The sequence below is a fragment of the Kryptolebias marmoratus genome, linkage group LG10 (assembly GCF_001649575.2).
Source record: "Kryptolebias marmoratus isolate JLee-2015 linkage group LG10, ASM164957v2, whole genome shotgun sequence".
Lineage (NCBI taxonomy): Eukaryota > Metazoa > Chordata > Actinopteri > Cyprinodontiformes > Rivulidae > Kryptolebias > Kryptolebias marmoratus.
This window is the reverse complement of record NC_051439.1, coordinates 24,164,647-24,186,405: the sequence shown is the minus strand read 5'-3', so window position 1 is coordinate 24,186,405 and position 21,759 is coordinate 24,164,647. Positions and strand designations below refer to the sequence as shown.

The following is a 21,759-nucleotide window of genomic DNA, read 5'->3' as shown; positions in this document are numbered from 1 at the left end:
GTGTAACATAGTTAAAATGGTTCAGGTTAAATCCTGCTAAAATGCACCATCTGCTGGTAAAAAGTTATATTGCCTTCACCTAGGAAGAGCGGGGTATTATGGGTAATCCTCAGAGCCATGAGGATCACCGACGAGGTAACGTGTCTCTGCCATGTGATAAAGAAATATTAGTTATGCATTTTGTGAAGTGTGTTTGTGATTTTCGTTTTTGCATATTGTTAAAATATGTTCGGTCTGGGTCACGCTAGTTCTGTTATTATGTTGTTTTTGTCGTGTTGAGAATGTCTAGTTCGAGGGAAAGTGTAGTGGGAATTTCCCACGTGGTAACACTATGGCTCCTTCTTGCAGGAGCTTGTTTTATGCCAGAGACTGACCTTACTTCCATGCCCGTTCTGTGAAATGCAGGTATGTTTTACCAATTCTCCTGTAGCAGATGGTTAACATGAGACTGAGTTTTATTTTAACAGTTTTATATAATGATGTGGTTCATTTATGTTCTGCATTGTTCTAAAATGCAAGGTTATATAAACTAAAACATAAAAATGGCATCCAGTAAATAAAATGTCAGCATTTTATTTTATTTTTCAGAACATTTTAATTAGTTACTTTATTTACTCTGAAAGACACTTATTGGTTGTTCTTTTACTGTAAAACGAAATCCACTATGCGATCACTGTAATTTGAAATGATTTTATTGTGGTTACGTTATTATGGGTAATTCTCAGAGCCATGAGGATCACCGACGAGGAGCTTGTTTTATGCCAGAGACTGACCTTACTTCCATGCCCGTTCTGTGAAATGCAGATGGAGAAATAAAGAAACAGCTGATGCCAACTTGAGCAGCTCCTTGTTATTCATTGCCACACTAGTAGAAGCCACCAGAACCATATAGGCCACATATATATGTTGAGCACTTAGTGGTTGCTTTTTCTATGATTCATGGTTTTTTTCCCATTATGTAACATGTCTAAAGTCTAATTCAGCTGGTTTAAATTATGCAGGACCCATCACATGAAGCAGCATTAGACCTTAACTGTTTTTTTATTTCCCTGAATTCTATGTCTAATTTTAATATATTATAAAAAAGTATAATAGCAATGAAAAAAGGTCAAAATGCAGAATAATATTGCAGTTTACCGTTTTTCAATAATAAAAAAATACTATGAAAAAAAACAAGCAATGTAGTGACTCAAGATAACCAGCAGAGGGGGGTGTAGGCGATTAAACTGAGGGATTCCTTACTCAAGAGTCTGAAAAGATGAATCTGTTCAATGCATTTTCACCACAGAGAAGCAGAAAATCTGATTATTGAGTTCAATAATTTTTTAATATGGATGGAGTTTTCTTTATTTGCATGTCAGGTTTGTTTAACAAAAGAGTGTAAATGGTAAAAATATTCTGTTGTTTTTTTTTTTTAATTTCCACTTATCTTCAGGAGAAGTTAATGTACAATTGCTTTCAAGTTTCTGGTGTTAATGTGTTTTATACACAATGATTATAATGCTACGCTAGTTTCTAAGATTTATGCAAAAATTGTTTATGAAAACCACAATTTCCCAGCATTTTCTGGTGACTACATGTCCCTGTTTAAGTTATGTTTTGTATTAATAAACAACATGTTTATTTCCGTTGCAAGGTTACATAAACATCTGTATAAAATAAAATGACTTATTTTTTTACAATGTTCAGCGATTCAGAGATTTAAATCTCAAGAGAAATAAAATTTAACGACTTCTTTTTATAGCCACTCATCAGTGAGTGGATATACTGTATGTAGCCACAATTGTCGCAATACCTATGTTTCCTGAAGGCAACATGTCTGACGAGTCTCCTTCCTTTGTTTGACTGTCACTCATTATTCCACGCCCCTCTAAGATGAAACCACGCCCCCTACGCAAAATCGGGGCCAAGTCTGAAACTGGAAAAAACTGATTGGAAAGTAAAAAATAGATCTGAAAGTGGAAAAAAAGATTTGAAGCTGAAAATATCCCAAATACATATAAACTGATTTTGAAAAAAAAAAATGTCCTCCAATATCAAAATATAGAGAAGTGAAAAATAAAAATTAATAATTAATTCAAAATATTTCCAGAATTAAATCAATATTTTATTTAAAGCAAAAAAATGGCACACTAATTTTTAGTTTGAATACATGATTGAATTTTTCAAGTTTTGGATCCATAGACCATGGGCTGAACTAAATTAACCAAATGAGCAACAAACAGAGGGGGGCGGGACAAGACGGCTGTCAGTCATTGTGTACCATGAAAAACATTCAATGATTGGGACTGAGAAAAGTTAGCCCTTTAAAAAGACTCTGGGGTTTAATCGAGATGGCACCAGTTTTGTTGTAAATTTCACAAAATGTGATACAATTGTGACGCCCGCCACCGGTGTCTGAGACTTAAATTATAAAATACTTTAACCCACAAAGGGGTATAACCCCGGGACTATCAAACTTCCCAATCTTTACCAAAAAGGGCCGCTAGGTCAGGACAATAAAGAGGTGGATCATTGGTCTAAAAATTAATTATTTATTTGCACAAGAGTTAAAAAAAGTAGACCTACAAGGAATTAAAATCTGAACATAAATATCAAATTATCTATTGCACACTAGCCCTTCAACACTCAATGGATAGTTTAAATCCAATTAATAACTAACTGGAAAAATGTGTTAGTGCAACAACAAACAACATACTGCAACCAAAACAGTAAAAAATAAAAAATATATACAAAGCAATCAATAATAAAATAACAAAACACCAAACATGCAGGCAAGTGATATGTAAATATGCATGCTAAGGGGGAAAAAAACAGCATCGGCAAATAAACATGCAGTGAAATTACAAAAGACTCAAACAGGTTGAGCCCTTACCCAAATCAAATCAAATTATTAATTGGGTGGCTTGTAATCCAATTGAAAACGACATAAAACAGCAAAACGGGGACAAAACAACGGCCCTTCGGCAGGAGGTGGAGGCGGCCTGAACGCAGCTGCACACTGTGCACCTGCAGGTCAGGTGTGCGCACCTGAACGCCGCAAGAGGAGGGAGGAGCTGAAAAATTTACGACCCAGTCCCGCAACGACCTAGGATCTAACCACACAACCCAACTGCAATCCTGAACCCAAGACAAGCATGATTACATAAACCAGTTTAGAGGTCAGGGAAAAAGGGAACCATAAAAGTAACATGGATACGACGATGGCAAGCACCGCACTATAGAGAAGGCACCGCCCCAAACAAATCACCACAGGAGCGCACCATGAAGCCCCGCAAAACGGTATGTCTGAGCGCGGATGGCGCTCACCTGGCTTTAAAGGCTGCGTCGTGCCACCCACCACTCACCTTAAAGGTAAATCTGCACCGACCTGCCACACAATATATTTTAATTTGTGTTTATTAGGTATTTAAACTTTTTTATTGTAAACACCAGGGAGGGCTTAGACCTACTTATACCAGCCATCCCTGGTAATATGTATTATACTATATATTTAACTGTATGTCGCTGTCCCATTATATTGACTGGATTTAATTCAATTACACAAACTTGTAAAATATTTGTCAAAAACAAAATTCAAAGACCTTGTAGACTGTTGTGGTTAAAATTGCTGTATAATTTTTTCCTTTTGTTTTATTTGTTTTTATTATACATTTGGTTTTCTAAACATGAGAAAGAGCTTGTCATCAGAGGTTCCATCACTTGTTTCTGGTTTGTTTAATACAAACATAAAATTACCCTGATTTTATGCTTTCCTTTAAAGTTTTCTATTTTTAAAAAATCCCGACATTATAAAGAATCAACTGAAAATTATTTATTAGTTTATTTTTTCATTTGTGGATTTAGTAGTTATATTGTTAAACGGTAGCAGGGATGATCCTCCTGCAGAGGTCAGAGTTTCATTTGTCCGACACCCTTTGAACGCAGCATTGTGCGGCAGTCTGAGAGACCTGCAGACAGACCTTTCAGATTCTGGATCGGGGTTACTTAGAGTCCTGGAGTCGGTATGAACACAGAGGAGACCAAACTGGAGATGAAGGAACCCGAGAACAAAGACTCGGAACCGAAAGAACCGAAGGATCCGGATCATCAGGCCGCTGCGGACCCTGATGCTACTGAGGCCGACGTGAGCGAGGCGGATCTGGACCAGGACGAGCAGGAGAAGCAGCCGATGACCCGAGGGGGGGGTCGGGTTCTGGACGCTCCGTGTGCCGGCGGGGAAGGAGAGGAGGGGGATGCGGAAAAAAACGGCTCCGTGAAGGTAAAGATCCTGGAAGAGACGGAGGAGAAATTTACCGGCCTGAACAAGGAGGAGCTGCTTAGGATCGCAGGAACCCCAGGGTAAGAACCAGAGCACATCCCGCTAGGGTCAGCCGAAATTTAAATCTATATAAAATATTGCGTTGAACTTTTATATATCTTATACATATTAAATATAATGTTAATGCAGTCTGAGCTGCAGAAGACAGAGAGACAAGAGGACAGACAGACAGACTGCCAATTCATTTTGAGGTGTGTGTGTGTGTGTCTGTGTGTGTGTGTGTGTGTGTGTGGGGGGGGGGGGCAGTTGGAGTGTGTCGTCACCTTGCTCTCTCTTTTCGTGCGCACCTTGAATGTCTGGCGCACATGTTCAGTTTTGCCACACGGTGACGTCAGTCGGTACTTTCACAACCATCAGATCTGGAAAAGCTTGCAACGAAAGTCTTTCTTTTGAAAATTTTAAAAATGTACATGTTACAAACTGCAGTCACGAATAAGGTGTTCTTTCACACGGATGTGGAGATAGATATTTCTCTGTTCATCAATAGTAAACTGTTAGTGAAATGAAGCGTCTATCATGTTTGTCAGCCTCTCATCATCGCTGTTAACTCATCTGTGAACAACAGGGGCTCATTTTGATCATTGCAAAACCTCAAATAATTCATCTAACAAGTTTACAACTAAGATACAATTTGATTTAATTAGCTAAACAGTGATTTTTAAAACTAAAACACACTATTTTTAATTGAATAGACGAAGTTTAATTATGCATCAAGCTTTTACCAGTATCAAATCATTGTCGAGCAACAATTAAGTAATGAAAAGTTTTTACCTGTGATTTTTTTATTCAAATCATTTATCAGGAATGATATTATTGACATTAGTAAAACTAATTAGTAAAACTAATTGCTTTATAAATGACCATGAAAATAGTAAAAAGTAAATAATCTGCACTGGCAGGGGCAAAGAGCCCGTTTGGAACAGCGTCGCAGATGCAAACTTGTTCTGGAAACCCAGTTTCTTTACACCGGAGATGGTGAGGAAAGCAAAACATTTAAGTAATGTAGTTAACAGAAACTTTATTTTGAGGGTAAAAATGAGGAGATTGACAGAAATATTTGCTCATTTCAGTTTAAGAAATAATCAAAATAATCCAGCAGTGTTCTTTTCTCTTTTCATAAAATTTTGGTAACTTTACATAAAACACTGCTGAATATCCTGAGACAAAAAACAAACAAACTTTGTATTTTTAAAACTTCTTATCATATCAATATGGTTAGTCCTCTGTTAGGCAGACTCAGTTAAGTGTTCTCTGAATGCTATTGTGTCAATATTTTAGCTGATTTACATCCCTTCCTACTTGCAGTTATTGTGAGGATTTGAGTTTTTGAGTTATTATTTCAGTTTGGTTTCTTCCTGGTTGTGTTGTTCTCAGTATTCACTCCTCCCCTGTCACTCTTCTGCCTTCCTTGCCACGCCCATCTCCACCTGTCTGCCATTATCCCCACTCACCTGTTTCCATTTACCTCGTCAACCCCAGTGTTCAAATACCTGGTCATTTCTCTCACACCCTGTCGGATCATTGTTTGTCGTTTGCTGTATCCATGTTTTGTTTCCTCGTTGCCTTGCCATGCCATGCTTTGGATTTCTGTTAAGTTTAGTTTGCTGCCACGTCAGCGGTTTGTTTTTATTTATTTTCTTTATTTAATAAATTAGTTTTTGTTTTTGAGAAATGAGTCTGCACTCTGGGTTCGCCTCCGTTTCCATCCAGCATGACAGTTATTCCAATTTGTCATTAATCCAGTCTGAAAACCCCTAACTGCGATTAACAATTAATATTGTGGCAAGTTTTAGCCACGTATTTTAAAACATTATCTCACAATATTGTGAAATTTTTCCTTTATTAGCATAAAATGTTTCATCATAACTTTATTTTAGATGTTAAATAATTGCTTATTTTTGAGTTCATTTACCTAACAGTTAAAAAAAATTGGTTCAGTCAAAAATCAATGACTGAAAAACTCTCTCTTTTAGTAATCTTTAATCCCTGCTCACATGCCATCAACAAAGACAAAAATCACTGAGTCCATTGTCTTATGATACACCAACAATGACTGAAATGTTACAAAGTTACAACCATAAAAACATGTACATTTAGTCTTTCTTTATATACCTAAGCATGTATTACTTGTTTTTATCAGAATTCACATTTGTTGTGCTTTTCCAGTAACCAACTTCATTCCAGGGGAAGTGCAGAGAGGGCATAATATCACTAAAATTAGAATCATCTTGTCCTGAAACGATGCAGAAAAACTGGTCAATGCATTTATTTATGTCTGGGCTAGAGTATTGTAATTCTTTATTATATTGGTGCCAAAAAAATTTGTTAAAAAGTCTTCAGTTAATCCAAAATGCTGCTGTCAGAGTTCTGATTAGAGTTAAAAGGAAAGATCATATTTCTCCAGTTTTAGCTTCTCTTCAATGGCTTCCTGTCAAATTCAGAATAAAATTTAAAATCTTACTTCTGATTTCCAAAGCTCTCAACAACCAAGTTCCATCTTATATTAAAGATCTTGTTGTTCTATATTTTCCTAACAGAGCTCTTCACTCTCAGACTGCAGGTTTCTTGTGGCTCCTAGAGTTTCTGAAAGTAGAACAGGAGGCAGAGCTTTCAGTTCTCAGGCTCTTATGTTGTGGAACCAACTTCCAGTTATGTCCATGAGGCTGACACTCTGTCTACTTTTAAGATGAAGCATAAGACTTTCCTTTTTGATAAATCCAATAGTTAGGGTTGGCTTTGTTTTTCTGAGTTATTCCTGTTTTGCCTTGTTCAGTTCTATTTAATTTCTGAAATTGCTCGTGAACATCTTGGGGTCTATTTATCAGTATTGTGACACTTTGGGGTTCTTGTGGGTCTGGGGCCTTTGCTAAAGCTTAAGTTTTTCTGTGTTTTAGTTGGGTGAGAACCCGTTGGGCACTCCTATTGGTGTTCTGGCTCGGCTGGTTGGGGATGTTGGTGGGAGCTGTCCTCATTATCCTACAAGCTCCTGGCTGCAGAGAGCTACCAGCCACCAATTGGTGGAACGATGGACCACTGTACCAGATTGGAAACATCCAGGTCTTCACAGACATGCACAACCAGAAGGGTTAGCGCCTGATCATTTGTTTGTCCTTCCATCCATCCAGTAAGGAATTAGACAGAAGATCCTAATTTTCAACCAAGCACAGAAAGAGACTGACAAAAGATTTATTGAAAAACTCTCTGGTGGAATAATTAGAAACTGCTAACAACTGTACCAGGAACGACTGGGGAGAGAGAAACAGGTTAGTGGCTGGTGAGGACTCAAGAGTAGACAAGAACTGAGAAATAAAGCCACTAATGTTTTCAGAATCCTAAAGGGGCCTAGAGATCCTGAGTGGCAGTTTCTTAACCCTGGGAGCGCTGTCTGGTGAGAGAGCAATGATGTCAGAATGAGTTTGAGACAGACAGAGGCTGGGAACTTAAATTGCTGCGTGAGACAGGCTCGCAGAAGCGGCAGGCTGGGTCATGGGACAGACAGGGGTCATACACAGTAAGGCAGAACTAGGCAGACAAATCCATAAGCAAGGTATGGGGAATCTGTTGATTGTGCTGCAGAGGAGCTGTGCACAGGTGCAACTAAATGCACTGATTGCAGGGCAGGAGAGCAGGGGTGGAGAAAAGAGCAGGCAGACTGGCCATGATCATAACACATCCATCCAGCCATCTATCCAGCCAGCCAGCCAGCTATCTTTATATTTCATAATTTGTTCCTGTTTTTCCCCCTGTCAGGTTTGGAGCAGAAGATGAAAAGTTTGACTCAACTGAAGGTGAAAGGTTTGGTTCTTGGACCAGTTCATGTGGCTCCACCTGATGATGCCAGAAGTCTGAGGTTTGAGGAGATTTCACCTGAAGCTGGAAACCTGGATCAGTTTAAAGGATTCATTCAGGCAGCTCACAGGAATGGTAAGGAAACACCGTCAGATGTGTCAGCAGAGCTGCAGTCGTCCTGTTGCTTTAATTTAATTTCTACTCTGAAAGTTTTTTATACAAAAAATAAAAGACTCAGCAAAACAAAATCAATATAATAAAATCCCCATTATATACAAAATACTAATCCAAACACAAAACCTGAAATATGATACCAACAGATAATGCCTTCATACTCATTAAAATCAACAGGCCATCTGATGCTGTCAAACACTTATGTCATAAAATGCTGCTTTTGTGATGATGACTTGGTAATAGCTTTCAGATCATGAGTCACAGAACATTGGTATTATGAGATGAATTCTTCATGTATGCTTTCCCGTGTTAACCAGGCTCAGTGGGTCAACATGTTTTGTACTGCAGCTAAGAGTATACTTTATTTCAGTGGAGAGCCTTTTGTTTATTCTTTAGCTTCTCTGTGGGTTTCTCAGAGATTACTTTTTGTTTGACACTCTCCACCGAAGGAGAACTATTTTACTTTGTAGAAAGATTTTTTTCTCTGTACACCCTTCTCATAGAGAGATGTACTGAAGAGATGAATAGATGAAAAACCTGAAAATACCTTAAATAGACTTCTTTAAATATGTATTCACTCTTTATGCTCCTTTTGCTTGTGTAGGGATTTTTGTGGTTCTGGATTTGACCCCAAACTATTTGGGATTATCTGGACCCTGGTTTTCCAGCAGCAGTGTGACAAATGTAGCCGAAAGACTGAAGGTAAGGTCAGGCTTGTTTTTGTTGTTTTTCCTGTTTCATTAGACTTAAAGTTCTTTCTTTCTTTTAATTTTCATTGATATGCATTTCTATAAGACAAAAAACACTGTGGAAATCAGATTTAGTAAACAGTGGAAAAGACACTACAATGTAAGCAAAAGAGGCATCAGCCTAATGAATACAAGAACTTTATTTTATTGAGATAAGTAAACAAAAACAGACTGAGGAACAAGAAAGATACGACCACAGAATCACTGAAAACATGGAACTATATATCCTGAGACAAGATAACCACAGACACACAGCAGGTGTGCTGACTGACAAATTACAACCAAGTGAAAGACAAACAGGAAACGCATAATAAAAATACACAATAGGAAATAATTTTTACAATAACACAAACAAATAACTGTCAGAACAGTGTGAAGTTATTTTAAAAGTGTCTTTATTCTGAAACACCACCTGAAACGGCAGAGAAAATGTGTTTAGTAAAACATATCTGTGTCTGTCCTCAGTCTGCCCTGGTCTTCTGGCTGGATGAAGGTGTGGATGGTATCCAGCTGTCATCTGTGGAGGATGTGGCCAAAATGGTTCCTGCTCTGTGGGCTGACATCCGAGCCATCATTCAGAACAGGACAGACAACAATCCCAATAACAAGTAGGAAACATGCTGAATTCATCTCTGTACAGAGATAAAGCTGAACCGTTCACCTGAGAAGACCAATTTGTTGGGAATAGTTCCGTTTTATTAATCATCTAAAACACATGCTCACAAGTCAAAATTAAAATTTACCTACAATTAATATTGACAGTTAAACAATGTTATTTTTCATATATTTTTATCAAATGACATGAAAAAAATGTACACATTCACATATCACAATTTTATGCATTTTTAAGAAATGTGAATCTAAAAAATGTAGTCTACTCTGTTGGTTTATTCAGACAGACAACTTTGTACTAACTGGTGTTTTGAAACATAATAAATATAATCACTGTGGTCTGTGGTTCAGTTTGTGGTACAGATTTAAGTACAAAGAGAAATGTTGTTTATCTATGCTTTGAATTTGTGTGTATTTTCCAGGGTCCTGATTGGTGTCACTAAAAACTACTTAGCCCAAAATGTGTCTGCTCTTCTCTCCTACACTGGAGTTGATCTGCTGATCTCCAATGTCCTCACGTGCTGTGTAACTGATGCCACCAGTTATGCTGAAACCATACAGGACTTGTATTCTTCCCACAATCAGACTAAGCTGGCCTGGAGTCTGGGGGGACGGGTCGAAGGTCATCTGGCCTCATTAGTGAGCCGGGCTCAAGTCAAACTCCATCAGCTGCTGTTGCTGACTCTTCCTGGAACACCTGTCTTTAATTATGGAGATGAGATTGGCCTGATGGATGATGTGAGATATGTCTGTGATTTACAGTCAGATGTTTTGTTTGATACTTTGTCATTATTCACTTCACTGACAGTTTAAACTAAAAGTTATTTTAACTATGATAAAATCTACATCTCAGGCTGAAATGGGATCTGTGACTACTGTTAATTTAGTTGATTTTTGATATATTTCATCGCTCTTCTAGGGAACCAAATTTCCCAAGATGCTTTGGGACTCTGAGAAGGAGCTAAATGGGACTCTTCAGGTAAACAGCATTATTATCAACATAAAAGAAAAAATGTACCCTGTAAGAAAAATAAAAATATGTTATACTTGAGGTGTAGATAAGGGTCTAAAAATCAGACTTTGAAACAGGATCTGAATAAAACAAAACCTTTTAGAAAACATGTCAAAGCAGGAGAAAAATAACAAAATTAAACACAAACAAGAATGCACTGGTAACAGGCAAACCTAAACAAAATATCAAGCAGGAAATTAAGAAAGGAAAATAAGATCCAATGATGTGTTGTTGGTGAATGAATCTGCGCTATGTACTGGCTCATAAGCAAACAAGAAAAGCCAGCTCCTCTCTGTTTTCTACCTAACCAATGGCATTGGTAAAAAATGTGTTGATGTCATGATACATGCAACTAATAGGTGAGATAACAAGAAACTGTACCACTCACCCCCACTAATTAGCAAATGCAGAGCAGATGTGAATGAGGAGCTAAAAAATAATCCAACCTGGAGAGACTCACACAGAGAAAAGCTGCAATTAGACAGTTTTATTAGACATGAATGAAATAAGGTTTTGGTGCTCGGACCCTGGCAGAAGACGAGGGTCCTGTGAATAGCAATAAGCTTGGATGAGAAGCTTAAGATGAGGATTAGAGGCGTCTTCCCTGGGCCGGACACTGGTGGTGGAGGTCGAAGAGAGGAAGGAAGCTTGAAGAAGCTGGGAAAATAAGGGTGGAGAAGGGATGGAGGTGGGTTGAAGTTCGGCTGGTGAACAGATGAAGCCAATGGATGTAGGTCCTTTTAAACAAAGGCTTGCTCGATGATTGGTTAGGATGAGGCACGGTCCGATGCTGATAGGCTGCGGTAGAAGCACATGACGCAGCGATTGGATGATGCAGGTGAGGCTGAAACAGGTCTTCCAGTTTGAATTTTTGCCTAGGCTTCATGAATTACTGAGAGAAACTGGGACAGAGGTCACAAAAAACAACCAACTGAAAATGCCCAACAAGTACATAAAAACAACAGGAACATAAAATAAAATACTCTAAAAACTAGAAAACAAACTCAAAACCAAATGTTCAAAGTTTAAGTTCAGAAAGTTTATTATCATGTGTAAAAGTACAGTGTACAAATTACTAAGACAATAAAGAACGATAAGCACCATTCCAATGGATTTTGGAGGTGCGTGTTGTTGTCTTTATTAATCTGTTGATTACTTTATGGAAGAACCACATGACTGTCAGACTTTTAAAGAAGTTAAGATAAATATTCTAATCAGTTTGTGAGAATAAAATCAGCAGTAGTGACCAAGACAGAGACCTGAATATAAATAAAACTATTTTATTAGTCAAATGTTTTTAAGGAATCGGGGACTAAATCAGCACTAATAGGAGAAGAACGTTCTCTCTCCTACAGACACCATCTATCTTCCTTCCTATCAGGTTAAACTCTTCAAGCATCGTGTTTTTTATTCTATTTTTTATATTAAATCACATCTCCTCTTTCTGTCTGCAGGAGGAGCAGGCTGAACGTTTGTCGTATCGCAGCTTTTTCTTCTCAGTGAGCGAGCTGCGGAGTAAAGTTCGTTCCCTGCTCTATGGAGATTTAGTGCTCCTCTTCAACTCGTCCTCCTCCCTGGTGTACCTGCGGGTGTGGGATCAGAGTGATCGGTACTTGGCTGCCTTTAACTGGGGTTCAGAAGAGGCGGTGGTCTTTCAGCTGAGCAGTGCTTCGGTACCTCAACATGCCGTAGTCGTCCTCAGCACCAACACCAGCGCCCTACCTGAAGACAGCAGTGTGGACCTGAAGAACCTGCAGCTCGGTCTGGGACAGGCTGTTCTCATCAAGTTACCTTCCTCAGGATAGAAAAGATACTGATAAGTTTATTTTCTGTTTGTTGTGATTAAAGGTCCTAATGAAGCCTCATTCAGACAGACAGGGAGATGAAATTTATTATAAACATTGTTTAAGATTCAGTGTGATATCAGATGGATGAGAATATCATTATATCATCCTGCTATTAATCAAATCAAGCTCCAAAAATATACAAAGAGAAACGGACTGTTCAGAACTTGTCTTCCAATTTGGTTTCAAAATAATCCATAACAGTTATTTAATCTGTAAACAGGAGCTGCTCTTGGATATATATATATTTTTATTAACAGTAATTTGGTTTTACTCAAACAACAGATGGCTCTTTTTAAATTTATGGATAATTAGGTTGTTCATTTAAAAAACAGGCAATTATAATTAATAAGATGATTAAAGCAGGCAATCACCCCAACACTCTCTAATCCTGTCCATTAATCAAATTATTCAGACATACATATTTTATTGGTCTTGTGTGTCCAGGTCTTCTGTGTGTATGATGTGCAAATAAATTTCAAACAATATAAATAAACTAAGTTCAAGCAAATTGGAAAAATAACTGATTCTTTTTGCACAAACAGAAATATATAATATAATGAAAAAAGAAGGAAGAATGCTGTTACAGATACCAGCGTTATGGACACCCCTGAAAAGGGGCCAGCTGAAAGAAAAAGAAGATAACAGAATATTGACAAAACTAATAACCTACGGAATGAGCTGTTTAAAAAAGCAGAACTGAACAGTGCACTTAGCAAAACCAAGAAAACAGCACATGGGAAAGATCACGGGGATAGAAGATCTTAATGAAACATCCAAAGACGTCATCTTAGAGATGTTCAAAAATGTCTGGGAGGAGGAGGATCTGCCACAGAGCAAAAAGGAGTCAGTCATGGTACCAAGAGCCAAAATGGGGAAAGACAAGACAAAACCAGGAAACTAAAGACCCAGTGCTTTAACATTAAATTTATTTAAGATAATGTAAGAAATGATCAATGATAAGTTAACATATTGTCTTAATATTAAAGAATATAATCCTAAATTTCAATGGGGTTGTCTAAAGGGGCGTAATATTAACAGTCCAGCATTTTGTTTAGAATATAAAATCAGAAAAGCCCAGAAAAATAAATAAAGTGTATAGTATTCTTTGAAAAAGTACATGACATGTTATGGGTTGAATAGTTACTAATTAAAATATACATTGGGATTTAATGGGAAAATGTTTAAAAGGATACAAAAGTCTTATCAAACAGAATTATAGAAGTAAGAATAGGACAGGAATATTGTAAATATACTGTGGCGAATGGAACACCACAAGGAACCATTATGAGTTTTTATTGTTTTCTATATTGATAAATTGTGTTGTGTTTTAATGGCAATTGAAAAAGGGATGGGCTGTTCACACTTTGCCGAAGATGTCTGGCTGGAAGTGAGTGAGGAGGACATAATGGGGTTTTAAAGTTAATTTACACAGAAATAAAAAGGTCAAATATGGATTATAGATGGATAGTTTATGGATCAGCAGAAAAACCAAAACTGGGCAAAATACAACATCAAGCATTGAGAGTATGCACAAGAGCATCCAAAACCATCCCAACAGCAGAACTGAACCCTCCTGAAGCCCTCAAAAGAGAAGTAGAGAAGCCTTTGACCTGAAGGCCACAGGAGTGTGAAGGTAGAAGTGGAAGAAAAACACAGCTGGCAATAAACTATTGGATTAATTTACTAGGGAAAACGCGGATCAATGTGGCATTTTAAAATCATGATGGGAAAAGGAGAGAAGGGGCACAAGAAGCTTTGGATTGGTGGGAGGAGGTTCAAGTAAACAATCTAGAAATCAGTCAAACAGAACCAGTAATCCCACCCTGGATTCTCACAGATGCAACAGTAGGTTTAACACTCATAGACAAAACAGAGGATAAAAGTCTCATTTTCAATTCAAGAAAATATCAGCAATTATGATAATTATGCTCAGAAATAAGTAGGAATGTGAATCACAAATGAATTATCAGTAACACTTGGGAAATGTTAGCATTATCAGCAGTACAGTGGGTAGAAGAAATTTAAGAACAATAACTGGCTCGGATTCAAGCTCTGCACTGACCGGTTTACAGCACAGACATTCAGACATTTTTTCAGAAATACAGCAAGCATCATTCAGAATCCAGATAACATTTCAACCGGCACACATTGGGGGCAAAAAAAACTGAAGGAAGTGGCAGAAAGAATGGATCAACAAAAGCAAAGAAAAACGGTTTTACAGGAGAGTGGGAGAAATGAGAGCTGGAAAAAGAGAAATTAATAACAAGACTGAGATTTGGACCCACCAGACTGAATAATGTTAATAATATTATTTTATCATTTTATCTTCACTCTGGTGCAAATATGAGCCAGAGAGAAGATATATGATAGAAGAAATCAGAGAGCAAAGAAACATTTAATGTGATAAATATACTATGGAGGGATTCGGAAAGTAAAAGTATTATAATTATAATTAGTTAAAAAAAATAATAATAAAAAAACTAGGTTTATAGAACTTGATCCTAGTCAAGATAATGAAGCCAAGAGCAACACTTTACACCTCTTGGTGGCAGTAATGCATCAATTTCGTTTTTTGCCAACTGGCAATAAAAATGAAGAAGAACAGTAGGTGGCGGTAATGCACACCTCAAGTTGTTTGCCGACGGCCATTAAACGCCAGAAGAAGAAGAAGAAGAAGAAGAAGAAGAAGAAGAAGAAGAAGAAGAAGAAGAAGAAGAAGGAAAGAAAAGGAGAAGAGAGGGAAGAAGAAGGCTATAAGTTTGGCTCCGCCCACACACCGGGACTCGGACAGGTGTAGGGCAAAGGTACGCACCCCCAAAGAGTTTGTGTCCCTGCAGAGGGAGCGCGCATAAATAACCGCATCAACTTCAACCAAGTAAGCCTCAAGTGTTACTGCGTGAGTGTTGTTAGTTAATGTTGTGTTATTGAACCTACCAGGATCTGTGATTCTCTGAAATGAGGATCTGGAGGAGATGTTAATGAAACTGCTGATGGGGAAAACTTTTCGGTGTTTGTTTGAGGGGTGCCAAAAAAAACTGATCGGGCGCGCCCCCGCGAGTGCGCACGCAGCCCGCTTTAGTTTTCGGAGACAAACAATATGAACCCTAAAACACTTATATCTGTCTGCACAAGAATATAGCAACGGTTTTTCTCATTTATCTCCCCAGTCAGTGTTTGGCAGACGAAAACCACAATTTTTGGCCATTATAGGTTTTTCTTTTAGTGTGGAAATAGCTACATGTAAAATCCGATCCCTCTGAGTGGGCAGAACATTGTATTTCGTTGTCAATACAGATAATTATGGCAAATTACAAACACGTGAAGAAAACCCTCTAAAGCTGTTGTTAAGATCCCTGTGCCTAATGAAGAGGATATAATATAAACAGTTTGTGTGTCTGTGCTGTTAGATTAAAGGTGCTCTTTAGATGTGATATATAAAATTAACTGTTTTTATTTATGATTTTGAGGTTCTGTTTCATATCACGAATCATGCATTAACGTGATACCAAGAAAAAGTATTTTACAAAAATAAAGTGTTTACAGCGATGTAATGAGTGAAGTGAAATGAACTGAGATTTATTTATATAGCACTTTTTAGCAACAAGGCAATCTAAAGTGCTTTACAACAGAAATAAAAACAGAATCCAATACAGCAAATCAATAATGAAATACACAAAAAAAGAAAAACACATCAATCATGTATAATCTAAATGAAATATAGGATAATCTTAATAAAATCATGATAAAGTTAAAGCTGAACTAAACAACAATTAGGAATCTAACAGTATCTAAAGTATGAGCTAAGATAAAATAATCTAAACTAAATGTACAGGAAGGCTAAATAAGCTAAAACATGACAATGCTAAAACTAACGGTACCAAACTTTCTAAAAGTACATCCTCAAGTATGAGGAATGTTCATCTTCATCACCAGCAGATGTAACTTTAAGTGATGTGTAACCATTATATCAAAACCTGTTTCTATATGAAACGAGTTTACAAAGACACATCTGCCCTGGTTTTTTGTTCTCGGTTTGTTGAAATGAAGACATATGACACCACATTGAAAAAGATAAAAACATTTATCCTTGCTGTGACTCACAAGCTGAACAATAAAATAACACATAAACTAACAACACTCACACGAAAACTTAAAAGGTGTAATTATTTTTAGGTGCACTTGGTTGAAGTTAATGCATAGTCATTTAGATCCGCGTTTCCTGTTTTAGAGAGACAGGAGCCACAAACTCTTTTAGGGATACTTACCTTGGCGTAACAACTGTTTTCAGAACTGTTCCTTCTGGGTTTGCTGGGTCATCATGAACTGTGTTGAAGCCAAGTTGGAGCTTCAGCAGCTGCTGAACAAAGTGAGCCCGTCTGAGGTCCGGAAGCTGCTGGACTGGATAAAAAACTCAGGTAAACTCACCTGCAGGAGAGGGAAATCCATTCTCCATGCAGAAAAGGTGATAAAACTGTAGCCTGTAAATATTTTATGATTAACATCGTTAAGAATGAGACACGGTGAGTTTAATTATGAAGTTCAAAAATTAAATAGTTTCACTGGCTTCTATTTCTGGAACGAGTCACTGAAAATTTAAAACTGAAGACAGAAAAACTTCTAAAGAGATGGATACTCAATAAAAACTAATAAGGTGAATGGAGTGACCACTGAAATTAGCGCCATTCAGCTGCATTTAGCTGCGGTTTGTGCAGCCAAACCATGACTGCACTTAAATCAATAATAGAATTTAGGAATTCTTTTCTTGAGAGGAAAAATATTAAGAGATTTACCATTTTTGAGGAATTTTAATATTTTTCTTTAAAACACAGAAATAATAGAACCAGTTATTTTCCAAATGGGTTAAAACAAAATGAAGCTGTTGATATATTTACAGCATTTTAAATGTGACAAAGGAAAAACAAAACCCTAGTTTTATGTCATTGTAATTAAAGACACAGAATTATAATACATGAAATAACATCTTTCTTTTGTTTACGGCAATATAATATTTTACTATTTCACCAGGCAATTTCCTCTCCTTTTTAGCTGCAGATTTCTAAACCTAATCACTCAGGAAAAACATGTGCTTCACTCATTCATTTAACATCTTTTCAAAGGTGGAAATGCAACTTTTCACATGTGAAGTTCATGTGTTTTTTCTGTGAGGGGCTTCATTTATATGTGTCTCTGTCAGACACACACAGAGTGAATGTTCTTTATCTGTTTCTAAATTTCTATACATTTTTATTAATTCATGAACATACAAACGTGATCACACGCATGATATCACAGGGCAGATTAAACTGCATTCTTGAACAGGTTTGCTGTGTTTGTGTCTGCTTTAGATGAGCTGGATCACTTGCTGCTCGACAACAACAAGGTGATCCTGCAGAATATTGCAGACGACCTGAGAGCCAGACTGCCTCCGGATGCCATGTTACCCTCAGAAACTGCTGCCCACCATAAGGTTCGGGAGATGCGGGGGGAACTCATGTACCTAACAGTTAAATTTCATGTGCGGAGGAAACTTTGTTTTTGAAGAACCAAATGTCTTTTTTTATTCTGAAAGATTTGTGTTCATGCGAATTTGGATTTTAAGAGTTGACTGTTCTGGTCCAGGTTCTGCAGCAGTCTGTTCACCATCATGTCATGTATTAAACTCTACTTCTCTACGTTTGTAACTGAGTTGAGATTGGATCTTCTCACTCTGAAGTTTTAAATTCATTTAACCAGGTAAATCCCATTGAGAGCACAGATCTTTACCTGGGCCTGAAGGCAACCTAAACATGCATGTTTTTGGACTGTGGGAGGAATCTGGAATACCCAGAGAAAACCCATGAAAACATGAGGAGAACATGTATACTCCACACAGAAAGACCCTGGGTCCAACCTGGGCCTTGAACCCTGGACCTTGCTGACAGGCAACCGTTCTGACCACTAAGCTGTTTTGTTGCCTAAGATGATTAGCTTTTTTATATTTTGTAAGATAAAATTTATTGAAGGTTTTTGAACTTTTTCTGTCATTTTTTTTGTAAATATTTGTGGTGATTGAAGATCCAATTTGCTGCTGATCATAAAGGTTCTGTTGTGATTCTCAGATGCAGCAGCGTGCACGGCCAACAGTGCATGTGGACAGCTTCCTGTACAGTGACGAGCAGATGGACACTCTGTGTGAGGAGGGGGCCATGAGCAGGAACTACTGTCTGAGCTGTGGATCCTTCAGAACTGCTCCACTGGGTACCTACAGACACACAGACACACTGAAACAGCTGAAAGATCAGAACCAGGATCAAATACAGCTGGGTTTGAAAATACTGAACACATTTTTGGTTTTGATTTCTTCATTGGGTCCTGAGACAAACAGTTAGGTTTTACTTTTAACAAGAACATTTAGATGAGCAATCATAAAGAACTGGAAGAAAATAAATCATTAGGTTTTACAAGACAACCACATCAGAACCAGCTTTGGATCTTAGGCTTCATTCCCGCTGCATGTCTCAGTGCTCAATTTAGATTTTTTGCTTAGATCTTATTTTTTGTGTGGTCCACATAATTCAAATGCAACCACCATCAGACTCCACTGTAAAAAGTCTACCTGCATGATAAGTGTGTGGAAGATGTGATGTCACACGCAGCACACTGTGTGACATCACATCTTCTGCACACTTATCATGCGTGTGCAGGGTTGGAAATCTGTCCCTATGTGAGGTTCAGGCCACAGGCCGGTCAGCTGATTCTTGCTGTTGTCTTTCTTCCTCCTGCAGAGTTCATATCTCACTCCTTCTCAGCGACAGAGCTGCAGTTCCTCTTCCAGAACCTTCTGCCAGACCTGAGTGGTCGGACTCTGGTGGACGTTGGTTCCAGACTGGGGGCTGTGCTGTATGGGGTCAGATGTCACCACTCACACACACACACACATTTTAGGATGTGTTTGTGTCTCTTTGTCAGCTGGAAGGTGTAGTATGTTTCAAACCTTTGTGATAGTGTGATTTCAACCCATCTGGGTCCCAGAATCATATCTGCTCATCTTTTTCCAGCTTTCCAAACTTTTTCAAAGGAGATAAAGTGAAGACAGATTTCATGTTTGTTCAGTAGAAGCTTTGTTACCGCTAATCCAAAATTAGCCATGAATAAAGCTGCATGCTCGTTCATACTTGTGAGTCCAAAGCCCTTGGGCTCAAAATGGTTTTTTTTTGTTTGTTTTGCGGGTCTTTTCTGGTCAGTTGGCAAAAATTAAATTTTTAGCTAAATGAAGCACATGCTATATGTAAAAGTGAGCATAGAGTCTTCATTCACAAAATGTCAAAAAGGAAACCAAGAATGAAACATAACCTCTGCTTTTTAGATCCAAGTAGCGGCTGTAGTGAAGGTTTATCTGTGTGTGTGTAATGTGTTCAGGGTTACGTGTACAGCTCAGCATCTCGGCTCCTTGGCCTGGAACTCAATGAGGACTTTGTCAGGCTCCAGAATGACATTGTGCACAAATACAAATTTTCTGACAGAGTTCAGGTTTGTCTCTGAACATTCTTCCACTAGCACACACTTTGCTTACACGCCGTCATTTTAAGCCATTTAACTTCTGCAGGTTCTTCATGCTGATGTCTGCACACAAGAGGTTCTACTAAACAGCACTGATGTTCTGATCATGAACAATGTCTTTGAGTACTTCATGGAGTCCAGCGAACAAGTCAGGTAATGACACTAAAAATGCTCAAAGAAACATAACCAGAATCTAAACTGTTCCGCAAACTAATAAGAGACATGTCTGCCTGTGTTCAGAGCGTGGATGTTCATCATGAAGAGCTTCAGGAAGAGAGGCTCTCTGCTGGTTACTGTTCCTAGTCTACATGAGAGTCTGAATGCTCTGCAGGTAAAATCAGTGAGAATCACCTGAAAACCATAGGAGATGTTTTTCTGTTTAACAGACAAACAAACAGAGTTCAAACAGCATCAGTCAGACTAAAAACAGCTGCAGCAGGATTTTTTTATGTTGGTCAAAAAAGCAAACATTTCCTTCTTATGTCCATTAGGTGGTGCTGCAGCCCGGCTGGGTGGAGGAGCTTCCAGTTGACTATGATGTCTACCTGGGCAAAGATACGGACCCTGAAGCTCTCAGACAGATTCACCTCTACAGAATCCTGTGACTGCAGAGTCTGCACATTAGGGATGCAGGGCTTGAAAATCTACCTACTGTCCACAGGCATGGTGTCACATGACCTTTTTTTAAAAGCATGAAATAATAACAGCTAAAATAAATTAACATTTGAACAAACAGCAGCAAGGTAAAAATGTGACTCAACAGGAGTCAGCAATTGGAAAAAATTGGTGTTTTTTTTTCCTTTATCTTTTATCTTTTTTATCTTAACAATGATGTTCTGTTTGTTTTACATGGAGGGGGCGGGGCTTAAAACTTGTACTAGAACCACTTAACATGGAAGTTTAGACCTATTACAGCTTTTACTTCTGGGGTTCTTGTCAGAGGTCTGCATATGTACTTCTAACCAATTTCCCTCAGGGGCTCAAAATTATCTTTCAGTTCTATTCTGTGACCTGGACACAGTCATGTGACATAAAACTGAACTTCTTGAAGAAACTGAACTAATGTTAGAGTTTTTAACTTTCGGGAGAAATAGTGGCTGAAACATAGACTAATCTGTGAACACTGATGTACGCCAGTTTTGAAAGTGAGCATTTTTCTGTCCTTTTTATGTATTTTTGTTTTTTCTCATGTCCTTTTTTAAAAATAATTTTGTATGTGTGCATTTAAGTTTGAAATGTCAAGTTGTATTGTCTTTAGATGTGCTGTATTTGTATTTGAATGCCTACTTTAAGAGATTTAATTTTTGTTCTTTAATGAAAATTCAGACTAGGTCTGCAAAATAGTCCTCTGGCTTAAAAGACCTATGTGCCAAAAATGGTTGCACTGTTTTAAACATGTAACATTTTCTTAGGTACTGTCCCTGTTTTAAATAAACAGTTAAAGAAATAAATTATTTTATAAAGTCCATAGGTGGCCAATTAGACATAGCTTAATGTGATTAAAGGTTAATGATAGTTTCAATTTATGAAAAGATCAACAAACTGGATTTAATTTTTCAGGAGTTCAGATTTGAGTTGATTGATTTCTAAACCTTTGAGCCTACATAGTCACTACGAAACTGAGCAGAAGGTTGGCATCAGGGTCAGGAATCTGATCCATACTAGATCATTTCCTCTTTTAGTTTTATCTTTTTCTCTGGCTGCAAGATCCAGATT

At 37.8% G+C, this 21,759-nt stretch overlaps 2 protein-coding genes and 1 long non-coding RNA gene across 4 annotated transcripts; all 3 read left to right on the top strand.

Annotated features, from left to right (window-relative positions):
- Positions 1-7: 7 nt before the first annotated feature.
- Positions 8-1,686, top strand: LOC108249618. Its single transcript, XR_005233668.1, has 2 exons — positions 8-135; positions 349-1,686. It is a non-coding gene; the product is annotated as an uncharacterized LOC108249618 (long non-coding RNA).
- Positions 1,687-2,202: 516 nt separating this feature from the next.
- On the top strand, positions 2,203-12,659 carry LOC108249617 (4F2 cell-surface antigen heavy chain). The gene is made up of 8 exons (XM_017439102.3): positions 2,203-4,341; positions 7,216-7,406; positions 8,072-8,245; positions 8,889-8,986; positions 9,499-9,641; positions 10,068-10,383; positions 10,565-10,624; positions 12,112-12,659. Exons 1-8 carry the CDS (start codon positions 4,007-4,009, stop codon positions 12,460-12,462), a joined length of 1,668 nt encoding a protein of 555 aa, XP_017294591.1. The 5' UTR covers positions 2,203-4,006; the 3' UTR covers positions 12,463-12,659.
- Positions 12,660-15,152: 2,493 nt separating this feature from the next.
- On the top strand, positions 15,153-21,511 carry zgc:109986 (uncharacterized protein LOC553566 homolog). Of its 2 annotated transcripts, none has more exons than XM_017439112.2 (9): positions 15,153-15,308; positions 16,793-16,919; positions 17,850-17,971; positions 18,603-18,741; positions 19,269-19,390; positions 19,903-20,013; positions 20,090-20,196; positions 20,284-20,374; positions 20,535-21,511. In XM_017439112.2, exons 2-9 carry the CDS (start codon positions 16,823-16,825, stop codon positions 20,646-20,648), a joined length of 903 nt encoding a protein of 300 aa, XP_017294601.1. In that variant the 5' UTR covers positions 15,153-15,308; positions 16,793-16,822; the 3' UTR covers positions 20,649-21,511. The 2 variants fall into 2 exon arrangements, with proteins under 2 accessions (XP_017294601.1, XP_017294602.1); XM_017439113.3 differs by having other exon boundaries at positions 15,181-15,379; positions 20,535-20,676.
- Positions 21,512-21,759: the final 248 nt, after the last annotated feature.